At 45.2% G+C, this 23,179-nt stretch overlaps 1 protein-coding gene across 5 annotated transcripts in view; it reads right to left on the reverse strand.

Moving 5' to 3' along the window:
• The window catches only part of CTPS2 (CTP synthase 2), a 199,076-nt gene that overhangs the window by 91,375 nt on the left and 84,522 nt on the right, over positions 1 to 23,179 (reverse strand). Inside the window, exon 15 of one of the 5 annotated variants that reach the window (XM_075594133.1) lies at positions 7,876 to 8,016. The exons of the other annotated variants lie outside the window; for them this stretch is intronic. Coding sequence (XP_075450248.1) covers positions 7,909 to 8,016 — 108 coding nt within the window. The 3' untranslated portion in view covers positions 7,876 to 7,908. The remainder of the gene's footprint in view (positions 1 to 7,875; positions 8,017 to 23,179) is intronic. 5 annotated transcript variants of the gene reach the window in all.

Genomic DNA, 23,179 nt, shown 5'->3' on the forward strand with positions numbered 1-23,179 from the left:
AACAAGTGTATATATATTTGTGTTGAGAGGCTGGCTATGTATCAGGTTTTATATATTGGGGGAGCCTGCTGTCTTTATAGACAGGGACAAGGTTTTTGGCATGAAGGGTTTTTTTTTGCCTTCAATGCCCCACTTTCTGTGTTATGTTTGTTTAGGTTTCCTGCCTCCTCAGCATAAATAGTAGAGTGGAATTAAACTATTTTATGGCAAGTGCACAGAATATTAATGGAGAACTCAAATTTTTCTTGTTGCTGTTTTATTTCTGAAGTTTAACGCACACTATTTTTCTACTGCAAAGTTAACTAAATATGTGATAGATTTTATAACTGCTGACCATTTTTCTCTCCAAAGGTGTTTCACCTTGAATCCCGTATCTATAATCTCTCATTTTAAAGAATGTATCTCTGAACAATCCAGATTTTATTTTGTTGGTTCCTGTCAAAGGGATACGACTAGTAATTCGGTGACAGATTATGCTTATTCCCAACATGAGGGTTTAAATGCAAATCTTCTACCCAAGGGTTATCCAGTTCAAGTTGCTATATTTTATGTTTATATCCTTACCAGACTTTGGGCCTCATGCAATAAGCACCGATAAAAATAAAAAAATAAAAAATCGACTTTGTTTTTAAATCGCCATTTTTTACAGCGTTGCTATCACGGTATGCAGAAAGCCCCGAAAACCAGTGATAGCGACATTTTTACAAATGGCAATAATCCGGTGGCGTGATGATCTTCTCTCTGACAACTAGGAAATGGCATGTTCAAAAAAATTTTTGTGGAATTGGGCGATAATCTTGCAAGGCAACCAATTTGTCGAGCGGCCTATTTAAATGCTCCGTTTATTTTTATTCTTTCTCTGTGTTGTTGATAGTGAGAGACAGACAGAACTAGACGTTTGGAGGACTTGGGATTGCTACAGTTGTGTATTTTGATAGATTTGTCTTGTGTTGTTATGTTTGCACATTTTTGTTCTTGTGAGTTTGAAAGTGTTTTGTGAGTGTTGTTTAATTTGTTTATCTGTTATTTGTGAGTGCTAGAGGTATGGACGGGAGGCATGGGAGTCAGAGGAGTGACTGCTGGGGTGAGTGGTGGTGCTGAGGTGAGTGGTGTTCGTATGAGTCAGCGTGTGAGTCAGGGTAGTGGTGGTGGGGGGGGAGTGGTGGGATGACTGGTGGTGAGGTGAGTGGTGGTGGTGAGAGTGCAAGGCTCCTCCAATCTGTTCATTGGAAGAAGGGGAGTCCAGTCAGCAGCAGCCGAGCTCAGTGGTTGTAGCTGGGTATAGAAGCATATATGAAAAAAACGAAATATACGTTTCAAACATGAGGAGAATCAAGTCCTTGTTACTGGTATTTTGGAGCATTATGACTGGCTGTATAGGAACTTAGTAGGTAAGAAATTCCTATGCAATGACTGTTAAAATTTAGATAGCCATCTATTATCTAACATGTATTAATTCACATTGAATGGACATTTACATATAACTATCATTGTTTCGAAATAAACGTTATCATTGAGTGTTTACAACTAGTATACGAATAGAGGAATTGTACAATTGTATGTAAATATAATATATTCTCATATTAATTATTTGATTATTATGTATCAACCTTTTTTTAAACATCATGTGCCACACATTTGGCAAACCACATGTTTAATAAACGTTATAAGCGTTCACACATTTGTTTTAAAGAAATATTTGATGTTAAGATATGTACATGATAAAAGTTATTTTATTATATATCTAAAGGCAAGAGCAGTGCACGTCAAAAAGGATTTGTGGGAACAGATTAGACTGTCTGTCTGTGGAAATCAGGTCCGAACTCATGATAACTGCGAAAACTATTTGATGGTATTAAACGGAAATTGCAGGCGAAATTGCAAAGGGTACGTTTACATGCTTCAGGCTCATTCCATTGGAGGAGCAGCTGAGTGAAAAATTTGTACCCGTCATGGTTGAAGGCTTGTCTGGTGATAGGGATATCGGTATGCATGATCACCCGTTTGCCCCAGGTCACATTTTTTCCTTGAGTAAACATTTTCACTTGAAATGCATTTTTTTTTTAATTCAAAAATACAATATAATTTGTGTTTTAAGTTGTTTATTCTGTTATGATCAGATGATTTTATAGTGTATGCGAACAAAATAAAACTTAGTACATACTGTTTATGTACTCACAGAAGAAACTGTATTGCACACCCCTTCATTCATATCTGCATTCACATAGTATGTAGTAGTATTCATATTGTATTTTTCATGTCATGTGTCAATGCAAAACATTATTGATACTGTTGCGGCCCCTTTTATCCTCCTACATCCCCAAATTTTTCCGGGGATGTTTTCCGTATGTCACGCACTTTGCCGCGTTCAGCCGCATTCATGGCTAGACAGCGCTAATAGCGCTAAACAATGAAACCGCCCGCGGCGCCTAAAACGGGCGGAACATGCCGCATCTGTCCGCGGTTTTAAAAATCGTGTTGAAACGGCCGCACGAGGCTAAAGGCGGCCGCCACTGTATGTAGCATATACACCTGCTGATGAACAAAGTTAAACACTCACATATAAAACAAGATAATAATGAATTATATATTCTTATTTATGTAGAGTACAGATAATGTTATGTTAACATACTTGACATTCTTAACAACTGTCTTTTCGGAAATTTACATAGTGACCCATGCATCCCTCGTAGGAACACAGGTGCCAGCACCTGCATCCCAGATGTCAACACCATTAATGGAAGGTGAGGCCATCAATTTTAAACATTCTGTATGTCAATTTATATGGCACAACTATACATTCATATGACCATGGGACAGTTGCAGATGTGACTCTCAGCGGCAGAGTAAGCTATTAAGAATCTGATTTTGCAGTCACATAAAAATGTAGTTATTGAGCATTAATTATGAGATTACACAAATATTCCATGTTCTGATGCATGGCCGACTCACTAGGTACCGTTTCAATATGCTAAAATGTCAAGCTCAATTTTAAATCAGTCATTACATTCATTATGAATGTGATGTCATAATGGAATGTGTTACTGACAAAGTAATCAGTAAACATTGTTAAATCAAACTATGTTAACAATATTTTAGATGTGACAAGCAATTAAGATTATCCTCATATTGCACAAACAGATATTCAATGTTTTGGAAATATCTCAGGACTTGAAGATTCACTGTGTATGTCTTTCGCTACAGATGTTGAGAGTCCGGGATTAAGCCATTACCTACCTGCTACCGCACATCGTTATAGTGCCCACCAAGAGCATTAAGCCTCAATCGAGCAATCTGAAGCTCGTTTATTGCAAAGCCAAATATCTCATCATCAACAATTGCTGAGTGTTCATGAAAAAATGGTGGCTGAAATCAAAAATATAAAAGAAATCTTGCTACTGAATACTGCTAAATTTCAAATTCACAATACCTTGATGCAATTTATTGCTGCAAGTTTAATTAAACAAAATGAGATTCGGGCCTATGCAATCGCATCGGAAGTACACTTTTCTGCCTCCTCAGACGTTGGATCGTTAGATTGTGCAGTTTTTTCACCAGAGACATCTCTAGCACATTCTCCAAAAACAGTTAGTGAAGCGTCTCCACAAAGATTATTGCAATTATCTTCTGCAACGCCGCCAAACATTATTGAAGCATCTCCACAAGCACTCATTGCAAAGACACCACAAAAACTAAAAAGATGTACAACACAGAAGAGAAAATTAGTTCCTAAATACTGGTTTCCCAATCCTGTACTTGGAAGAATTGTTTTGTAAAACACACAATGAAGACAACAGATAAAATTTCTCATGCACCGTTGACCCAGCCAGCTTGCATAATGTCACTAAGTCCACACTTGTCACAACCACATCACATGCCAGTCACTCCACCCTTGGCACAGCCAGCTATACAAAGGCAAACACAACCCTTACCACAGCCACCGATAGAAAGGCAAACTCCACCCTTGGCACAACCATCTGCCATTATGTCAGTGACAACAGCAAGTGGGCGGCCTAGAAGTTCTAATGTTCGTGGCAGAGGGAGAACACGTTCCCAAGACACACAAAGCAACAGGCCAATTACATTGCAAATGTTGTTAATTAAAAAATAAAAAACATGTTCGAAAATGTGATTTCTTGTAATTGTTGTTCTTCGTAAAATACATATAGATTCATACATTGTGTATTTTAAATCCAATGTAAGTGTACAGTTATAAATTCAATTTTCAATGTACAGTAGGGCCCTGCTGATACAGTACGCCGTAAAGTGGAAATCGCCGTAAAGTGAGGCAATACTGTACTGTATTGTACCTTTGAAAACAGAGATGCAGAGCTGTAAACCGTTTCGCTGACAAATGGCATCTGACAAGGAGTTGCGCATGCGCTAAAACTGTTGCTTAGTGACAGCCGGATACTCAGCTGCTGAGAGCACCATGCCAAAAATCGCCAGAAAAACGGAACAAGCGCCGAACATAATGAATATGGGTATACATTGGGAAATGCTGTATGAACGGAACGCCGTAAAGCAGGGCCTTACTGTATGTCCTTTTATACATTTAGTACCAGGGAGTACATGTTCATTCTATTTTCAGTGGTCAAACAAGTCCACTAATGTGTGTCAAATACTTACTTAAAATTTTTAAAATACATATGTTAGTGATAAACTAAACTAACATTATATTGCACACAGTGCATGTAAGGGGGCTATACATTAAAAGTATGTATTGCACAAGTATGTCCAATTACTAGCTAAAAACATTGTGTTATATGATTTCAAGAAATGCAAAACACAAAATATTTTTTTTCAATAATACACAATACAGCTTAAAGCTGCAGTTCAGTCTTTTTTTTTTTTTTTAAATTTTTTTTTTTTTTTAAATTTTTTTTTTTTACTTCAATAGCTTCATGTGTGAAATCTCTATTTACCTAAAGAACTGTATAGCTGCAGGTCAATCCGCTCTCCATATATTGATCTGCGAAATTTGGTGACATTTTTAAAGCTGGGATTTGTTTATAATTTGCCTCCGGCAGTCAGTGGAAGACTCATGAATATTCATGAGTCTCCCAGTGACGTGTGCTCGCTCCCGATCTGCCGCTGTGTGGTGCCCCCTTCTGCCCCGATCCCTGTGGCTCTCAGCCTGCGCGAGATGGAGGGGGCTTGTGCCGCCAGTGGGGAGGGGGAAGCGGGAGATGTGTTTCACTTCTGCTCCGATCCCTGTGCCTGCCTCCCTGCCCACGCGGGAGATACAGGGGGGTTGCACTGCCTTGTGGGGAAGGGAGGGGGGAGCGGGAGATGTGTCTCCCTTCTGCTCCGATCCCTGTGCCTGCCTCCCTGCCCACGCGGGAGATACAGGGGGGTTGCGCTGCCCCCGTGGGGGTGGGGAAGGGAGGGGGGAGCGGGAGATGTGTCTCCCTTCTGCTCCGATCCCTGTGCCTGCCTCCCTGCCCGCGCGGGAGATGCAGGGGGGTTGGGCTGCCCCCGTGGAGGGTGGGGAAGGGAGGGGGGAGCGGGAGATGTGTTTCACTTCTGCTCCGATCCCTGTGCCTGCCTCCCTGCCCGCACGGAGAACCACCCACTCACCCACCCGCCCACTCACCCTCCCACCCACTCACCCACTCACCCTCTCCCACCCACTCACCCTCTCCCGCCCACCCACTCACCCACCCACTCCCCCTCTCCCGCCCACCCACCCACTCACCCTCGACCGCCCACCCAAAACCCACTCACCCTCTCCCGCATACCCACCCACTCAACCTCTCCCGCCCACCCACCCACTCTCTCTCCCGCCCACCCACTCACCCTCTCCCGCCCACCCAGTCACCCACCCTCTCCCGCCCACCCAGACACTCACCCTCTCCCTCACCGACCCACCCAGTCACCCACCCTCTCCCTCACCGACCCACCCTCTCCGTCACCCACCCTCACCATCACCCACCCTCACTCATTTATATCTGGCTTTTTTTACTAGATTAGTAAGAAACTATGTACAGTAACAAGGACTTGTAGTTGTAGAAAAGTATAAATGTAATACAATAAATAAACGGTTATGTCAAAAACAAATATTATTAGTTCTTACTAGGAATTTATTCCATTTCTTTTTTTAAAAGGTGGGACTGGGGCGAGTAGATTTTTGGGTGATTTGTCTAGATAGAGGTGTGTGTGTGCACACACACACACACACACACACACACACAAGCGGTCTGACAAAAGTATTCTCTGACTTCCAGTGTCTGCCGCTGCTACAGCGTAACTCCTCCCTACCGCCCTCCTGTCCCATTCACATGGTCCTCTTCTCCCTCCGCCACCACTGCTGTCCTCTGCCGCTGCTGAGCTACGCTGCAGGATGCCGTCCTTCTCTCCCTCCGCCGCCGGCTGCTGTCCTCTGCCGAGCTTCGCTGCAGGATGCCGTCCTTCTCTCCCTCCGCCGCCGGCTGCTGTCCTCTGCCGAGCTTCGCTGCAGGATGCCGTCCTTCTCTCCCTCCGCTGCCGGCTGCTGACCTTCGCTATATATCCATACATAAATATACACATACAGTATATATAAATAAAAAAAATTGGGAGCGGGCAGAGCGGGCAAACATGGGAGCGGGCAAACATGGGAGCGGGTAGAGCATGGGAGCGGGCAGAGCGGGCAAACATGGGAGCGAGCACGGGAGCGGGCAAACATGGGAGTGGGCAGAGAGGGCAAACATGGGAGCGGGCAGAGAGGGCAAACATGGGAGCGGGCAGAGTGGGCAAACATGGGAGCGGGCAAACATGGGAGCGGGTAGAGCATGGGAGTGGGCAGAGCGGGCAAACATGGGAGCAAGCAGAGCATGGGAGCGGGCAAACATGGGAGCGGGCAGAGAGGGCAAACATGGGAGCGGGCAAAGCATGGGAGCGGGCAGAGCATGGGAGCGAGCATGGGAGCGGGCAGAGCATGGGAGCGGGCAGAGCATGGGAGCGGGAACCACCACCCCCACCCCCACCCAAGTGCACAGCCGCGACCGCGAAACCCCCCCCCCCATCTCCCGCATCCCAGCTGGCGGACAGCCCAGGGAAGCAAGCGGGGATGGGGGCGGGGGGGAGGAGATCAGGGGCAGGAGGGGGAGGAGATCAGGAGGGGGAGGAGATCGGGGGAAGGGGCTAACCCAAGGGCTGCCTGCCGGCCCTCTTCCCCGCGTTAACCCAATAAAGGAGGGGGATTATTTATTTATTTAAGAAAAAAAAAATTGGCACGAGCAGGGGAATTCATAGGGCCGCAGCAACGGCTCGCCAGCGGCCTAAATCCACTCGCCACGGGCATGTAGTTATAATTAATTGTCGAACACTGATATATATATATATATATATATATATATATATATATATATACATACACATACATATATATATATATACACAGTATACACACACATACACACACATACACACAGCGCTTCATTCACACACTACAATAGGGACTATGAAATAAAAAAAATAACTTTGTGGTGTGGCATAATAATTATAAAACTTTTTTCAGATCCTCAAGGTGTCGCAATGAATACATTTTTAAATGGTCAACAATATTCTCATCCAGTTAGTTCATGCACCTGCATGTGGGAGCCTAAAATCCGTACACATTCTCTTTTGTATTTTGACTTCAGAATTACATCACATTGATTAAAAGTTGCAATATTTTTGCTAATGCCACATGCTTTCAGGGATTCCTTTTCAACCAAGATCTTCATGGTATTAGACATGGCAGGGGCATCTTCAATGATGAGACGCCCCTTTGAAACATATACATTTATGATATTTCAAGCAATAAAATATCAGGACGATAAGATAGCTCCAGTTCGTGAGATTTATGAATATATCATGGAGAAATACTCATACTACAAAGAAGCGACTCACCCAAAGAATTGGAAAAATTCCGTTAGACCCAATTTATTCATTCATGAATGCTTTATTCGAATGATACCACGTCCTGGACAGAAGTACAGTTGCTGGGAAGTACTCCAATCGTGTTAGCTTATGTTCGTTCATGGCACATATCTGTTGAGAAATAGTTATTTCTACAGTTATCTACGTAAGAATCGACATTCACAGTCATGTCTCGTAATACTCCAGAACAGTGCCTCACACAATATAATTTGCAATACGGAGCAAACTACTATGGGAACGTGCAAAACTTCCCTGTCCAATACCAGTGTGCATGGATAACATTAGCCAAGATGCGTACCTGGCTCAGCCCGTGTACTGGGCAGAAAACTACTGTATGCACCCGAACAAAACAACACTGGCAACGAGATGTATATGCATCAGGATCCCATGATTGACTCAACCATGGACGAAACGGATCTGCCTGCCTGGAACAATGGATACCAGCAAGGACCTTGTTGACTTCTACAATAAAAGGTAAATATCCTGTAATATGGCTTTAATTACATTCTTCAGAAGTACTATATTATTTCATATGAGAGCCTCATCTGCATAATATCCATCACACATGCGCTAAACTACACACACACAATAAAGTATAGCATCGCAACAATTAGAACATATATATGTGTAAATCTGCATTGTAATATTCAGCGTGCAAAATAAAACGTTATATATTACATTATATATGTGCATCAATACAATCTGCACAATGACAAGTGATTAGCTACATTATATATCGATCCGTTCACCTAAAATCGATTGCTTACTATACAGCATGTAATAACATCGATTTATCCTCATGTGACATGGCTAGGTGGTCATGTGACGATGCTGACTCGCCACTATGAGAAGCTGCATTAACACGCCCAGCTCACGGGCACGTGCAAGAGAGCTTACGCGCAGACTTAATGATGGCCGCAGTGAAAGACGCTAAGAGTCAGATAAAGACGAGCACAGTTTTTTAACACATATTAGAATGTTCAATTGTTGACATTGCAAGGTTATCTAAGCATATGTCTACCTTCAGCGTTAACTCTAAAATAATAGATGCATAAAATTTCAGCGCACACCTGCTTAAATAAGCATAATTTTTTTGTACAACATTTTATGAATATGTTATTTATCTTTCAGATATCTACTTTTGACATCGACTGTCCCAACATATGACTTGACGTGTCTAAAAGAAAACTTCAAACAAATTATTTAAGATGCTTGTAAACACTGAAGAGATGATTTAGACATTGATGCTTATTTCTGCTATTGCTTCAATTTTTAATCAACATTACATAATATAAAAAAAATGTACAAGTACTGATAGTTACATATATATTCATACATAGCTATGCTAATATGTAGTTGAGTGTGACATAATATTTTGCTAAAATTACACATACATATCTTATTAATCCACTGAGTATGTATATCAAGTGTAATGTGAACACATTTTTCAGTAGCTATATTTCAAAAATGTTGTATTAATAATACATTTGGTGACATAAAATATACCAATTATATGTAATATTTTGAATAAAAACAGTACTAGGTGTTGAGAGAAATTTTGCTTTTATTTCGTAATATATCCATACCATAAATAATATTTATATATTTATGGAAGGATGATTACTATGTTAAAATGTTTTGAACAAAAAAACACCCGTCATATGTAAAATTAGCCAAATGAAAATACATTATATAAAGTAATTTACACACATCTCATGTCAACAACATAAAATGTCAAACGCGGATGCTCTGAAATAAAATGTTTGTTACATTGTCATGCTTAAGACATTGTATAATAAAGTTTAAATGTATACATACACAATTATATATATGTTATTGTTTACAATGTACTCATATGCACCATTATTTTGTTTCAACACAATTCCTCTATTCCATGTTATTAGGTAACATTCTAAACAATAATATTATTCCTATTTTTCACATGTAATTATGAGTAATTACACACGAACTACAAAATAGAATTAGGGTTTGTCTTAAAAAATTAACTTAGAACTTTTCATACTCACTCTTTTAACACTGCAAAATCTTGGCTACAACGAAGATATTAACATGATGTCAAACATCCTGAAAGAGAATATTGTTCAACATTTATGTTTTATATTAGTTAATAATAAGCATATAAAATCAATGTACAATAATTGTTATATTGTGCAATGCAAGTGACATGGTGAATCAATTGTGTTGTGTGCTGTAGCGCATGTGCGTTCAGATAATTCCCTTCGCGCATGTGCATGATTTTACATTGAAAGCTGCTCATGCAGACGCGTAATCTAATGTCTGTGATAACAATGCGAGACAGTGGACAACCCCCCCCCCCCCCAACCCCAAGAGCACGGACACACAAGACTAACGACTGTAGCAACGCAACTGTATTTTACGTAAGAAATGTAAATACATTATACTTGTCATACAATACCTGTAATGGTCTATGTTCGTGTTCATCAGCATATCAGAAATACGGACTTGCATGTTCTTTTTTTGTCAACAAGAATACCGGTATTTCTTATTGAGAACATACTTTATTATGATCATTGAGATTAATTTACAGTTCTTTATTCTGTATATTATTTAGAGGTACATATAAAATAAATTTGTTTTTATTCAGAGAGTTAAAAATCATGTTATCAAATCTATATACGATGCTATACATTTATGTCCCTCTCTTTTGTAAAATGAATTCACATATGAAGTGTTAAATATTATTCATCTGACATACAGATCACATGAAATTCACGCATACACACCAAACAATCTTTAATATTATATTTGTACATGCACAATATTGTCCCCTCATGCACACAATACAAATTTTCACCACACTTAATAACAAAGGTGTTTAAGTTTAACATACCATAGCCAGATGTGCTTGTACACACAGCAGAGCTTGTACTTAGAAGATGTGGACAGCCGTCCCTATCCTATGATGATAAAAAATGTTCACGTTTAATTATAATAAACACGAAGGACAGTATATTTTTTTATTAACAGATACATTGTTGCTTACCAGAGAAATAGGTGGCGATCACATTCCGATGTGTCTCCACCCCACTGGCTGTCTGCTCCTGATCCCCTGCAGCATGGAACGGAAGGTCCTCCTCAAGACCCTCCTGTATGTTGCCTGGAAGATTCTGACGCAGTGCAATATTGTGCAGAATGCAGCAACAAATCACTATGTCAGACACCTTTTCAGGCTTGTACTGTAGTGCACCGCCAGATCTATCAAGACATCTGAAACAACATTTCAACAGTCCAAATGTCCTCTCTATAACCGATTGAGTGGATATGTGTGCCGCATTATATCGCTCATCTGCAGGGGTTTGAGGGTTAGCCAGTGGGGTTAAGAGCCACGGGCGGAACCCATATCCTGAATCACATATAATACAGCATTAAAAATTAATATTTACACATTATACAATGTACTAATGTAAAAAATATATATAGTATTTCGAGAAAAAACATTACATAGATTAAAAATAAATTTTTTATCAGATGTGAGGTGTTTATTCATATATGAGAGGTTCAACAAAACATGCAGATATGTGTCTTTCAGACATTAGTAGATAATTGTATTCTATTCAATTACACATCACTAGTGTAGTCAATCATAATTGGCATTATGTAATGTTATCCATGTTGTCTCTAAAAATGTTTATGCATACAGTATATTTGATATAACTGCTGCATTGTTTGTAAAATGTGTGTTTGTGTCTCTATATATGTGATACAATCAATTCACATGGACATTCGAATTATAAACAATGTTTTTCAGATTATAACATGTAGGTTCAAGTATTTATTAATATAGATGTGAGAATGTGAAACACTATATGTCATAATAATATGACTTTTGAATCTCAAATACATACACATAAAACATACGTGAATTAACCCCTTAATTGTACTCACCCACCAACCAACCATGTCGAAAATGACCCATTTCAAATGCATGGAAGACTGATGAGTTTCACAGAATAGAGGAATTGTGGCTGGAACCCGAGAATCTGGCTACTGCATTAAGAATCTTCATATTGGCATCACATACCCCCTGCACATTGATGAAGTGAAAGTGTTTTTGGTTACGGTATGCATGCTCATGCAGACTAGGTGGGATCAAGGCAACATGGGTGCAAATCGATTGCACCCATCACGCATGGTAGGTATAAAAGCCATTCCTGAGTTCCAGGCACTCTGGCTGCTCTCTAGGAAAATGAATATAATTCCTAGCGCGCCTAGTCAGTGCACATAGAAACTGGCTAAAGGCCCCTGAGAATGCGATACCCCACCTATTTTGCCCACAGTTGTCTGAAAAGCAAGAAAATGTAATGAGCAAAACATTTTAACAAGGCCAGGGACTGCACGACTGCTGCCTGTTACAAAATCTAAATCTTTTCTTAACTCTGCATAAAGAGCTAAGATTGCTGCTGAACTCAAGCGATATCTGCTAATAATTTCATCCTCAGTAAGCCCCTCCAAAAGTGTGCGTTCACGGGGCAACACCTCTCTCCTCTCCTCTCCTATCCTGTCCCTCTCTTCTTCTCTCCTATCCTGTCCCTCTCCTCTCCTCTGTCTCTCCTCCAAAGTCAGTCTTCTCCTTCTCATCATAATGTGTCTCAACTCTATCTCCATCTCCATCTCTACATCTGCCATCTCATCTACGAAGTAAGTGTTCAATTGGCTTCCTTTAAGTAGCTATGTCATTATGGCACGTGACTTCAATAAATGAAAGGTGTTAATCAAAAAAAAATAAAAGTAATAGCCTCCATGTGTGTTTCTAAACAATGAATATGTGTTCATTAGCAATCCCAAATCATTCTAACCTGATATATTTTTAAGATGTGACGTAACTATTCATATACCTTAGTTAGCCAAAGAAAAACAGATGTTTATAATGCCGCTAATTGTCACGTACGCAAAAGTCAGCAATAGTTGTAGCAATTTGTGGTTAAGGATAATTGGTACTAAATCATTGAAGCATGTTGACGTGTAAAGCTGGGTTTTTTTTAAACAAATTTTTTATTTTCACCTTCAATATGTGCATCAATACAAACTGCACAAAGACAAGTGATTAGCTAAGCTGCAGATCGATCCGTTCTCCTGTAATCGATCGCTTGCTCAAGGTTATTACAGTACATGTAGTTCTTGCACAGCATTGTGGGAAATGTAGTCCTGGAATATGATTGACTGTGCAGTTACAAGATACAATTGGTACACTGCTAGAGAGAGGGCAGGGCTCAAGAGCCAGAGCCTATCAGAAGGGGAATGGGGCTGTCACTTTCGAAATGCTTCCTACATTAGAAACATTGAAAATGTATTTCAAACTTTTTTTTTTTAAATGCTACAAGTATTTTCTAATAGTTTTAAATACACACACACACACACACACACACACACACACACACACACACACACACACACACACACACACACACACACACACACACACACACACACACACACACACACACACACAAATACTTTTTAAAAAATGAATTCTATTACATATGAATTATTCTTGGAAAGCCAACCAAAATATGGCTATTCACCACAGTAGTAAAATCATTGTAGATTGATGACAGAATCTAACATGTATTGAATATGTTAGATATGTTGGTTAAAGGTTTAAATGAATGTAACCTGTGAGAACATATGTCAACACTGTCACAAAAATTAAAATTACATGTTAAAGCTGCTGGTCAAAGTGACGTTTTGACAAAATGAAATAGATTTTATATCATTACATATGTGCATAAATAATATCTGCAAACTGACAAGTGATTAGAAACGTTGCAGATGTATAAATTCTTCTGTACTCGTTCGACTAGTTGGGTTCTAAAAATATTTTACTGCAAAGCATTGTGGGAAATTTAGTCCATGTAGATAATATAACTGGGCAGTTACTAGATACAATTGGTACCCTGCAGGAGAGAGGCCGGGATGAAGAGGCCAAACCAATCAGAAGAGAAAGGGGATGTAAGTTTGATAATGCTTTAGACATTATAAACATTGAAAAATTACATACAAAATGTATGGCATGCTTATTTGTGTTATTACAAACACTTTTGTCATAGCACATAAATTATTTATTATTCTTTAAAAACATGTTTGATATTGTATGCGGTGACACTATAAGGTAAATAAGGTAAACGGTTATATTCACAGTATTACAACTGGTACTTTTCAAGACCACGGAATCACAAACACAAAGTAATATGTCTCAGCTGCATAGACTCCCTGCTTAAAATATGTTAACAGAAAATCTTTTTTTTTCTAAGTCCCATCTCGCCGCTTATCGACAGCTTCTCACCACCTTCTTGCCAACTTTTCCTGGCGGGATGATTTTGAGTGAAAATCTCAATTCTAAAGCGGCGATTACCATCGATAAGATAATCGGGGATACTAGAATAGCACGAGTTTGAAAAGCTGGCGAAAAGTGGCTTATCGCCGCACGTTTGGCAATTAATTTTTTTACGGCCCCAAAAAATTGCAACATTTTCTTTTATCGCCGAGTTATCAGGGCTTACTGAATCGCTGTAACCTTTTTTGGCATAAGGAAGCGATAAGTGGCTTATCGCTGCTTACTGCATGAGGCCCTTTGAGTACTCGCTACAGGTGAAACAGCTACTGTTTACACTGTTTCTATTTATGTTTTTTGGTACTATAAAATTTTATATTCGCAGCTACCTCAGGATACTAAAATGTTTATATTTACCACCCAGTCACTGATTTTAGTGATGTAGCCCAAATTTAAAATTCTGCTCCATTGTGTAACAAACAAACAGATGGGGGCGCAAAAAAGAGAGAGAAAAGGAATCAATAAATGTTCTTAAAGCATAAAGTTTTTATCTTATACTATATTAGTGAAAGCACTGTATGTTTGCCTGCCTGTCTGGATGTCCGGTGTCCCTCTCATTGGTCCCTTGGCCCGCCCGCCCCCGCACACCTCTCATTGGCCTCACACACTCACACCACCCCCTTGGCCCGCCCCCCACACCTCTCATTGGCCTCACACACTCACACCACCCCCTTGGCCCGCCCCCCACACCTCTCATTGGCCTGAGGCGGAGTGACGGGCCAAAGGTCCAAAAAAATAAATAAAACACACACACACACACACACACACACACACCTCTCTCCCAGCTCCAAATCACCTCTCTAAATCACCTCTCCCCGCTCCAAATCACCTCTCCCCGCTCCCCAGCGGCATCACCTCTTCCCCCTCCCCAGCGGCATCACCTCTTCCCCCTCCCCAGCGGCATCACCTCTTCCCCCTCCCCAGCGGCATCACCTCTTCCCCCTCCCCAGCGGCATCACCTCTTCCCCCTCCCCAGCGGCATCACCTCTCCCCCTCCCCGCTCCAAATCACCTTTCCCCCTCCCCAGCGGCATCACCTCTCCCCCCTCACCGCTCCAAATCACCTCTCCCCCTCACCGCTCCAAATCACCTCTCCCCGCTCCAAATCACCTCTCCCCGCTCCAAATCACCTCTCCCCCCTCCCCGCTCCAAATCACCTCGCTTCCCGCAGCTGCCACGCGGCGCGTAAGATGGCGGACACCCTTCCTCCCCCTCGCGGCGCCGAGTCAGACGGTGGCGGCGCCCGGAAGTACAGGTAGGTGTCGCTCCCCCACCTCCGGCGCCAAACGGAACTGAGGAAAGGGCGCATCAACTGAGGTGTGTGTGTGTGTGTGTGTGTGTGTGTGTGTGTGTGTCACTGTCCACTGCCCCCCCCTCCTGTCCACTGCCCCCCCCTCCTGTCCACTGCCCCCCCTCCTATCCACTGCCCCCCCTCCTATCCACTGCCCCCCCCTCCTGTCCACTGCCCCCCCCTCCTGTCCACTGCGTCCCCCCTCCTGTCCACTGCGTCCCCCCTCCTGTCCCCCCTCCTGTCCACTGCCCCCCCCCTCCTGTCCACTGCCCCCCCCTCCTGTCCACTGCCCCCCCCCCTCCTGTCCACTGCCCCCCCCCTCCTGTCCACTGCCCCCCCCTCCTGTCCACTGCCCCCCCCCCTCCTGTCCACTGCCCCCCCCTCCTGTCCACTGCCCCCCCCCCTCCTGTCCACTGCCCCCCCCCTCCTGTCCACTGCCCCCCCCCCTCCTGTCCACTGCCCCCCCCCTCCTGTCCACTGCCCCCCCCCTCCTGTCCACTGCCCCCCCCCTCCTGTCCACTGCCCCCCCCCTCCTGTCCACTGCCCCCCCCCCCTCCTGTCCACTGCCCCCCCCCTCCTGTCCACTGCAGGAAATGCAGGGGGAGGAATCCATGCCTTTGAGGCGCCCCCCCCCCTCCCTTTGACGCCCCCCCCCCTCCCTTTGACGCCCCCCCCCTCCCTTTGACGCCCCCCCCCTCCCTTTGACGCCCCCCCCCTCCCTTTGACGCCCCCCCCCTCCCTTTGACGCCCCCCCCCTCCCTTTGACGCCCCCCCCCCCCTCCCTTTGACGCCCCCCTTTGACGCCCCCCCCTCCCTTTGACGCCCCCCCCCTCCCTTTGACGCCCCCCCCCTCCCTTTGACGCCCCCCCTGCCTTTGACGCCCCCCCCTGCCTTTGACGCCCCGCGCGCACACACTGACTGACGCGCACACAAAGCCTGACTGACGCACGCACACACTGACTGAGGCACACACTGACTGTGTGTGCGTCAGTCAGTCTGTGTGTGTTTGTGTTTCTGCCTCAGACTCACTGACCGCGCGAGCAAACACACAGTGACTGACGCACACACGCTACATGAAGCTGTAAAGGAGGGAGGGAGGGGGGGGGACTGGATTGATGTGAATGGGGGACAAACAGAGAGAGGGGGGAGGAGAGAGAGGAACGGGAACATTACATCCCGGGCAACGCCGGGTCTCTCAGCTAGTAGGGACATAAAAATAAGCACAAAGATTTACAATAAAAATAGGAATCTTAATGATCCAAGTACACCAGGCAGGTATCAACCACAGGAGTAAATGGAGGGCAAAGCGCACAAGCAAAAACGGAGCAGGAAAGACCCAGAATCAAAAATAAATTAAAAGGGCACTTTAATGTGGAAAAGAACGCTGTGATGTTCGAAACGCGTTGGATGGGTCTTTTGTCACATTAAAGTGCCCTTTTAATTTATTTTTGATTCTGGATCCTTCCTGCTCCGTTTTTGCTTGTGCGCTTTGCCCTCCATTTACTCCTGTTAACTACATATTGGAAGCTGCACAGCCTGCCTACCACTCCTAGGATCTGTGAGTATTGTTTATGTTCAGGGGAACCTGCCAATGAGACTGATGGTGGGTGGGCATGTACCATCTACCACCTGTCTTCAGGAGGATAGTACCCATACTATTTGATATTAAGTACTAATATCATTACTCATTTTCTATACCTTGGATTAGTGGTTTGGCTTGCTTTATTCTATTATACCAGCATTGGAGCGCTTTAGCCTATTTTTTCTATCTTGCTAAGGTATCAACCACAGCAGTAACTCCGTGCTCCATGGTGTAAATTAGAATCATAGAGACTGGGAGGGTGCCTATTACACCCTGATGGACTCTGGCGCTCCCCGGACGGCCGCCTGGTGGCATCAGAGATTCTTTTACCCCACCTTGCTTGAGCGATTTATGATATGTCTCGCTCTAGCAAAATGGGGAATTATTGTTGAAATTATAAAATGTTACAGCAATATTGTAAAATATGCCCAATTTGTCAGATACACGAGGTGGGCATTAGACAGGCTGCACATCCCCACCGTGGGGACCTAATAAAAGTAGGCTCTGCCCTCTTCCTTGACGTCCCATATTGTTCGCATAGCTCATAGAATATCGCATGTGAACAAGGAGGGGATTGTGGGCATCATTAACTAAGATTGGTGGACCCCAGGTGTAACTGAAGCTGCAGAAAAACATTGTGCACAATGCCCCACTTGCCAAGCTTTTAACATCAATGGACCAGTAGAAATCACAGGGAATAATCACCCACCTTGTCCCTGGGGTCCATTTATAAATCTTCAGATAGATTTCATTGAAATAAAACCAAAAAGGTGTTCGTGGCGCAAAGCGACTTAAAATATACAATACTAGCTGAGAGACCCGGCGTTGCCCGGGATGTAATGTTCCCGTTCCTCTCTCTCCTCCCCCCTCTCTCTGTTTGTCCCCCATTCACATCAATCCAGTCCCCCCCCTCCCTCCCTCCTTTACAGCTTCATGTAGCGTGTGTGCGTCAGTCACTGTGTGTTTGCTCGCGCGTCAGTGAGTCTGAGGCAGAAACACAAACACACACAGACTGACTGACGCACACACAGTCAGTGTGTGCCTCAGTCAGTGTGTGCGTGCGTCAGCCAGGCTTTGTGTGCGCGTCAGTCAGTGTGTGCGCGCGGGGCGTCAAAGGCAGGGGGGCGTCAAAGGCAGGGGGGGCGTCAAAGGGAGGGGGGGGGCGTCAAAGGGAGGGGGGGGCGTCAAAGGGAGGGGGGGGGCGTCAAAGGGAGGGGGGGGGGCGTCAAAGGGAGGGGGGGGCGTCAAAGGGAGGGGGGGGGCGTCAAAGGGAGGGGGGGGGGCATCAAAGGGAGGGGGGGGCGTCAAAGGGAGGGGGGGGCGTCAAAGGGAGGGGGGGGGCGTCAAAGGGAGGGGGGGGGCGTCAAAGGGAGGGGGGGGGCGTCAAAGGGAGGGGGGGGGCGTCAAAGGGAGGGGGGGGCGTCAAAGGGAGGGGGGGGGGCGCCTCAAAGGCATGGATTCCTCCCCCTGCATTTCCTGCAGTGGACAGGAGGGGGGGGGCAGTGGACAGGAGGGGGGGGGGCAGTGGACAGGAGGGGGGGGGCAGTGGACAGGAGGGGGGGGGGCAGTGGACAGGAGGGGGGGGGGGCAGTGGACAGGAGGGGGGGGGGGCAGTGGACAGGAGGGGGGGGGGCAGTGGACAGGAGGGGGGGGGCAGTGGACAGGAGGGGGGGGGCAGTGGACAGGAGGGGGGGGGCAGTGGACAGGAGGGGGGGGGCAGTGGACAGGAGGGGGGGGCAGTGGACAGGAGGGGGGGGGCAGTGGACAGGAGGGGGGGGCAGTGGACAGGAGGGGGGGGGCAGTGGACAGGAGGGGGGACAGGAGGGGGGACGCAGTGGACAGGAGGGGGGGGCAGTGGACAGGAGGGGGGGGCAGTGGACAGGAGGGGGGGGCAGTGGATAGGAGGGGGGGCAGTGGATAGGAGGGGGGGCAGTGGACAGGAGGGGGGGGCAGTGGACAGGAGGGGGGGGCAGTGGACAGTGACACACACACACACACACACACACACACACACACACACACCTCAGTTGATGCGCCCTTTCTCAGTTCCGTTTGGCGCCGGAGGTGGGGAGCGACACCTACCTGTACTTCCGGGCGCCGCCACCGTCTGACTCGGCGCCGCGAGGGAGGAAGGGGGTCCGCCATCTTACGCGCCGCGTGGCAGCTGCGGGAAGCGAGGTGATTTGGAGCGGGGAGGGGGGAGAGGTGATTTGGAGCGGGGAGAGGTGATTTGGAGCGGGGAGAGGTGATTTGGAGCGGGGAGAGGTGATTTGGAGCGGTGAGGGGGAGAGGTGATTTGGAGCGGTGGGGGGGGAGAGGTGATGCCGCTGGGGAGGGGGAAAGGTGATTTGGAGCGGGGAGGGGGAGAGGTGATGCCGCTGGGGAGGGGGAAGAGGTGATGCCGCTGGGGAGGGGGTAGAGGTGATGCCGCTGGGGAGGGGGAAGAGGTGATGCCGCTGGGGAGGGGGAAGAGGTGATGCCGCTGGGGAGGGGGAAGAGGTGATGCCGCTGGGGAGGGGGAAGAGGTGATGCCGCTGGGGAGGGGGAAGAGGTGATGCCGCTGGGGAGGGGGAAGAGGTGATGCCGCTGGGGAGGGGGAAGAGGTGATGCCGCTGGGGAGCGGGGAGAGGTGATTTGGAGCGGGGAGAGGTGATTTAGAGAGGTGATTTGGAGCTGGGAGAGAGGTGTGTGTGTGTGTGTGTGTGTGTGTGTGTGTGTTTTATTTATTTTTTTGGACCTTTGGCCCGTCACTCCGCCTCAGGCCAATGAGAGGTGTGGGGGGCGGGCCAAGGGGGTGGTGTGAGTGTGTGAGGCCAATGAGAGGTGTGGGGGGCGGGCCAAGGGGGTGGTGTGAGTGTGTGAGGCCAATGAGAGGTGTGCGGGGGCGGGCCAAGGGACCAATGAGAGGGACACCGGACATCCAGACAGGCAGGCAAACATACAGTGCTTTCACTAATATAGTATAAGATTTAAGTCACTTTGCACCACGAACACCTTTTTGGTTTTGTTTTGTTAGGATTGCGGTTTAGGGAAACCGCTGGTGTTTAGGCAGCAGCTTGATTTTACCAGTATATTTGCTGCGCTTTATTTTCTGTTTCACAGATTTCATTGAAATGCCCAGGAGTCTGCCCTATCAATATGTATTGGTGGTTATATGTACATTTTCAAATTGGGTAGAGGCCTATCGCGCTCAGCATGCAGATGCTAAAACACTGGCCAAGAAATTATTACAGGAATGTATTCCTCGCTACGGTCTTCCTTATAATATTTTCTCAGATAGGTGGACCCATTTTACTGCAGGCGTGGTACAACAGGTAGCCACGGGTCTAGGAATTATTTACTATTTACACTGCGCACACCATGCACAGAGCGCAGGCGCTGTAGAACGAGTAAATGGAACCATAAAAGGAAAAATTGGCAAGATTTGTGAGGAAACTGGATTCAAATGGCCCGAGGAGCTGCTTTTTGCACTTATGTCCATCAGAAGCACAACAGTATGTAAGCATGGCCTGTCCCCTCATGAGATATTGATGGGACGGCCAATGATTATGGCTTCTTCAGCTCAGTTGCTAGTCAGGGATCATATGATAGCAGATGAAACAATTTCTAAGTATTGCATGCACCTAATGAAACATTTACAGTCTCTTCACTCACAGGTCAAAGCTATATAGCCTACATTAAAGAACCTGAAAGTGCACCTACTCACGTCTGGAGACTGGGTGATGGTTAAATTGTTTAAACAAAAACATGCATTGCAGCCCAGGTGGAAGGGCCTGTACCAAGTATTGCTTACAACAAATAAAGCTGTCAAGGTTGCGAAGCTCACCGCATGGATTCATGTGACTCATTGTAAAGTAAGGTTACCCCCATCAAAGACATTTACACAAGTTTTTGAAGAACCAAAATATTAAGAACTTTAAATTTTCATACTATTGCTGAATTGTTGTATATTAACCTTACATTTGTTACATGTTTTCTATGTTTAACATTTCAGATACTAACACCTGGCTCAGGACTCTGATTGGAAACTACTAAACAGATCAGTGGATCCTGGTTGGGTTACTATTATGGGTTATTTGTGTTGTTATTTTTCTTTATCTGATTACTAAACAAAAGGGTTAAGAAAATTAAAGGTTTCCAGATTGTTATATACCTATGTGTCTTAGGACATCTGGGGATAGCAGAAGAAAGACATTTGTTGCTAGACTTAGCACATAGGGTGACCTTCAGTATTAATATTAAATCTTGCTATGTCTGAGTACACATGCCTTTAAGTGCTGCAGGAAGGGTGAATTATATACCAATACCTATCAATATTGAAGGCTATGTCAAGATCCAATGTGCTTACTACTATTTATATAGAAAAATTATCCCGGTAGAAATGTTTTTCAATAGCTTTTGACAAAATATTCTCCTCGTATGTCTATTCAGAAGAGGCGTACATATTCAGAACAGAAACAGATCAGGGCAGTAGTAGTGTATCATCAGATAGGACTGGATATGCTGCTGGCAGATAGAGGAGGGCTGTGTAAGACTATTGGACCTGGATAGAAGACAGGAGTATGGATGTCAGGAAAAATGTAGGTAAAGTTTAGACATTACAAAAAACAATCGTTAATATAGGTCTAAGTGCATGACTGGGATCTCTCGGAGCAAAAAATTGTCCATGGACTGATTCTAATTGTTGTTTGTCTCTTCACAGTGTATGTGTGATGGATCAGGGGACTTGCACTTCCCAATGTGTCCCCGTCACCCCTGTTTCCACTGTCGTCACTCCCCTCTCTTCATTACCTCCTCACTCTTCCCCTTCCCTTCCTGGCAGCCGTTCCTCTGCGGCTCATCCAGACGCGCATTCAGACCACACGTGCATCCTCCGCAAGGTGCGTGCGCATCCCCAACCACTCGCTCCCCTCCGCGGCACCCGCGGCTCTCTGCGTGCCTCTATTCCTCCAACCTCCACAGTACCTTGCTCCTCTGCTTCTCCATCCCTGCCGAGCGCCCCCGCGGCGCCCCTCGCGCTCCCTGGCGCGCACGCGCATCAGACCCTTACAGAGGGCGCGCACACACGCTCCAGATATCTGCCTTCCCAAAACCCTGGCTCCGCGCCCCATGGCTTACAAGCCATATCTCTGAGTGGTTTCCCTGTCTCCTCCCCTGCTCTTTCTAACCTATCCCTGCAGCCTCGCACTCAACCCTCTGCTCCTTCTCTCTCCCCCATTGGTTCTCCTTCCTTTATAACCCCTATCTGTCCTCTAGCTCATTGCTCTGCATAGCTTTCCTGTGACCCCTGTGTGTGCAGTGTCTATGCCTAGCTCCCTTGTTTGTTTCAGCACTGGTTCCTGTCCCTGCTTCTGTTTGGATTCCCCTGGGTTGAACTCTGCTCTGGTTTCGCCTACTCTGCTTTCTCCTGCCCTTGAACCTTGGCTTACGGACTTCACAACGCTGCTTTCTCCAACCCTTGAACCTTGGCTTACGGACATCAACACGCTGCTCTCTCCTATCCTTGAACTCTATCTGTAGCTATCGGTAGTGCAACCATTGACACTGTGACAGCTGGACCATGTTGTACAGGTGCCTCCATTGCTACATTCTATAATAAGGAATGGAATTGTTCTCTCCAGGTATTATTTTACATTATATGTGTCAAAAACGCAGGGCACAATTAAGGCAAAAATAATGCACCCGATGTATTAAAGGGAAAACCCCCATAGGATACGATAAAAAAAAATTGCTCTGGTAAATGTTAGGCAGTTTTTTTGCTTCAATTTTGACCCAGAGTTGCAGGAGGGTGACTTTGACTCAGGGGGTATCTGTCTCCAGACTTCACAGCTAGGGCAAAAGTGGAGCAAAAAAACAGCATAAGATTGATCAATGTAAATACAATCCCATTACTTTCAAATGGGATTCGTTTTCTTTTGTAAATCTGGTTCAAGTTATTATTTTAACACTTTTGCCATATCATCATCTATTCCCATTATGTGTATAAAATGGTGTCCATTTTACATTTGAATAATTCGTCAATTATGTGA

Source organism: Ascaphus truei, chromosome 3 (assembly GCF_040206685.1).
Source record: "Ascaphus truei isolate aAscTru1 chromosome 3, aAscTru1.hap1, whole genome shotgun sequence".
NCBI lineage: Eukaryota > Metazoa > Chordata > Amphibia > Anura > Ascaphidae > Ascaphus > Ascaphus truei.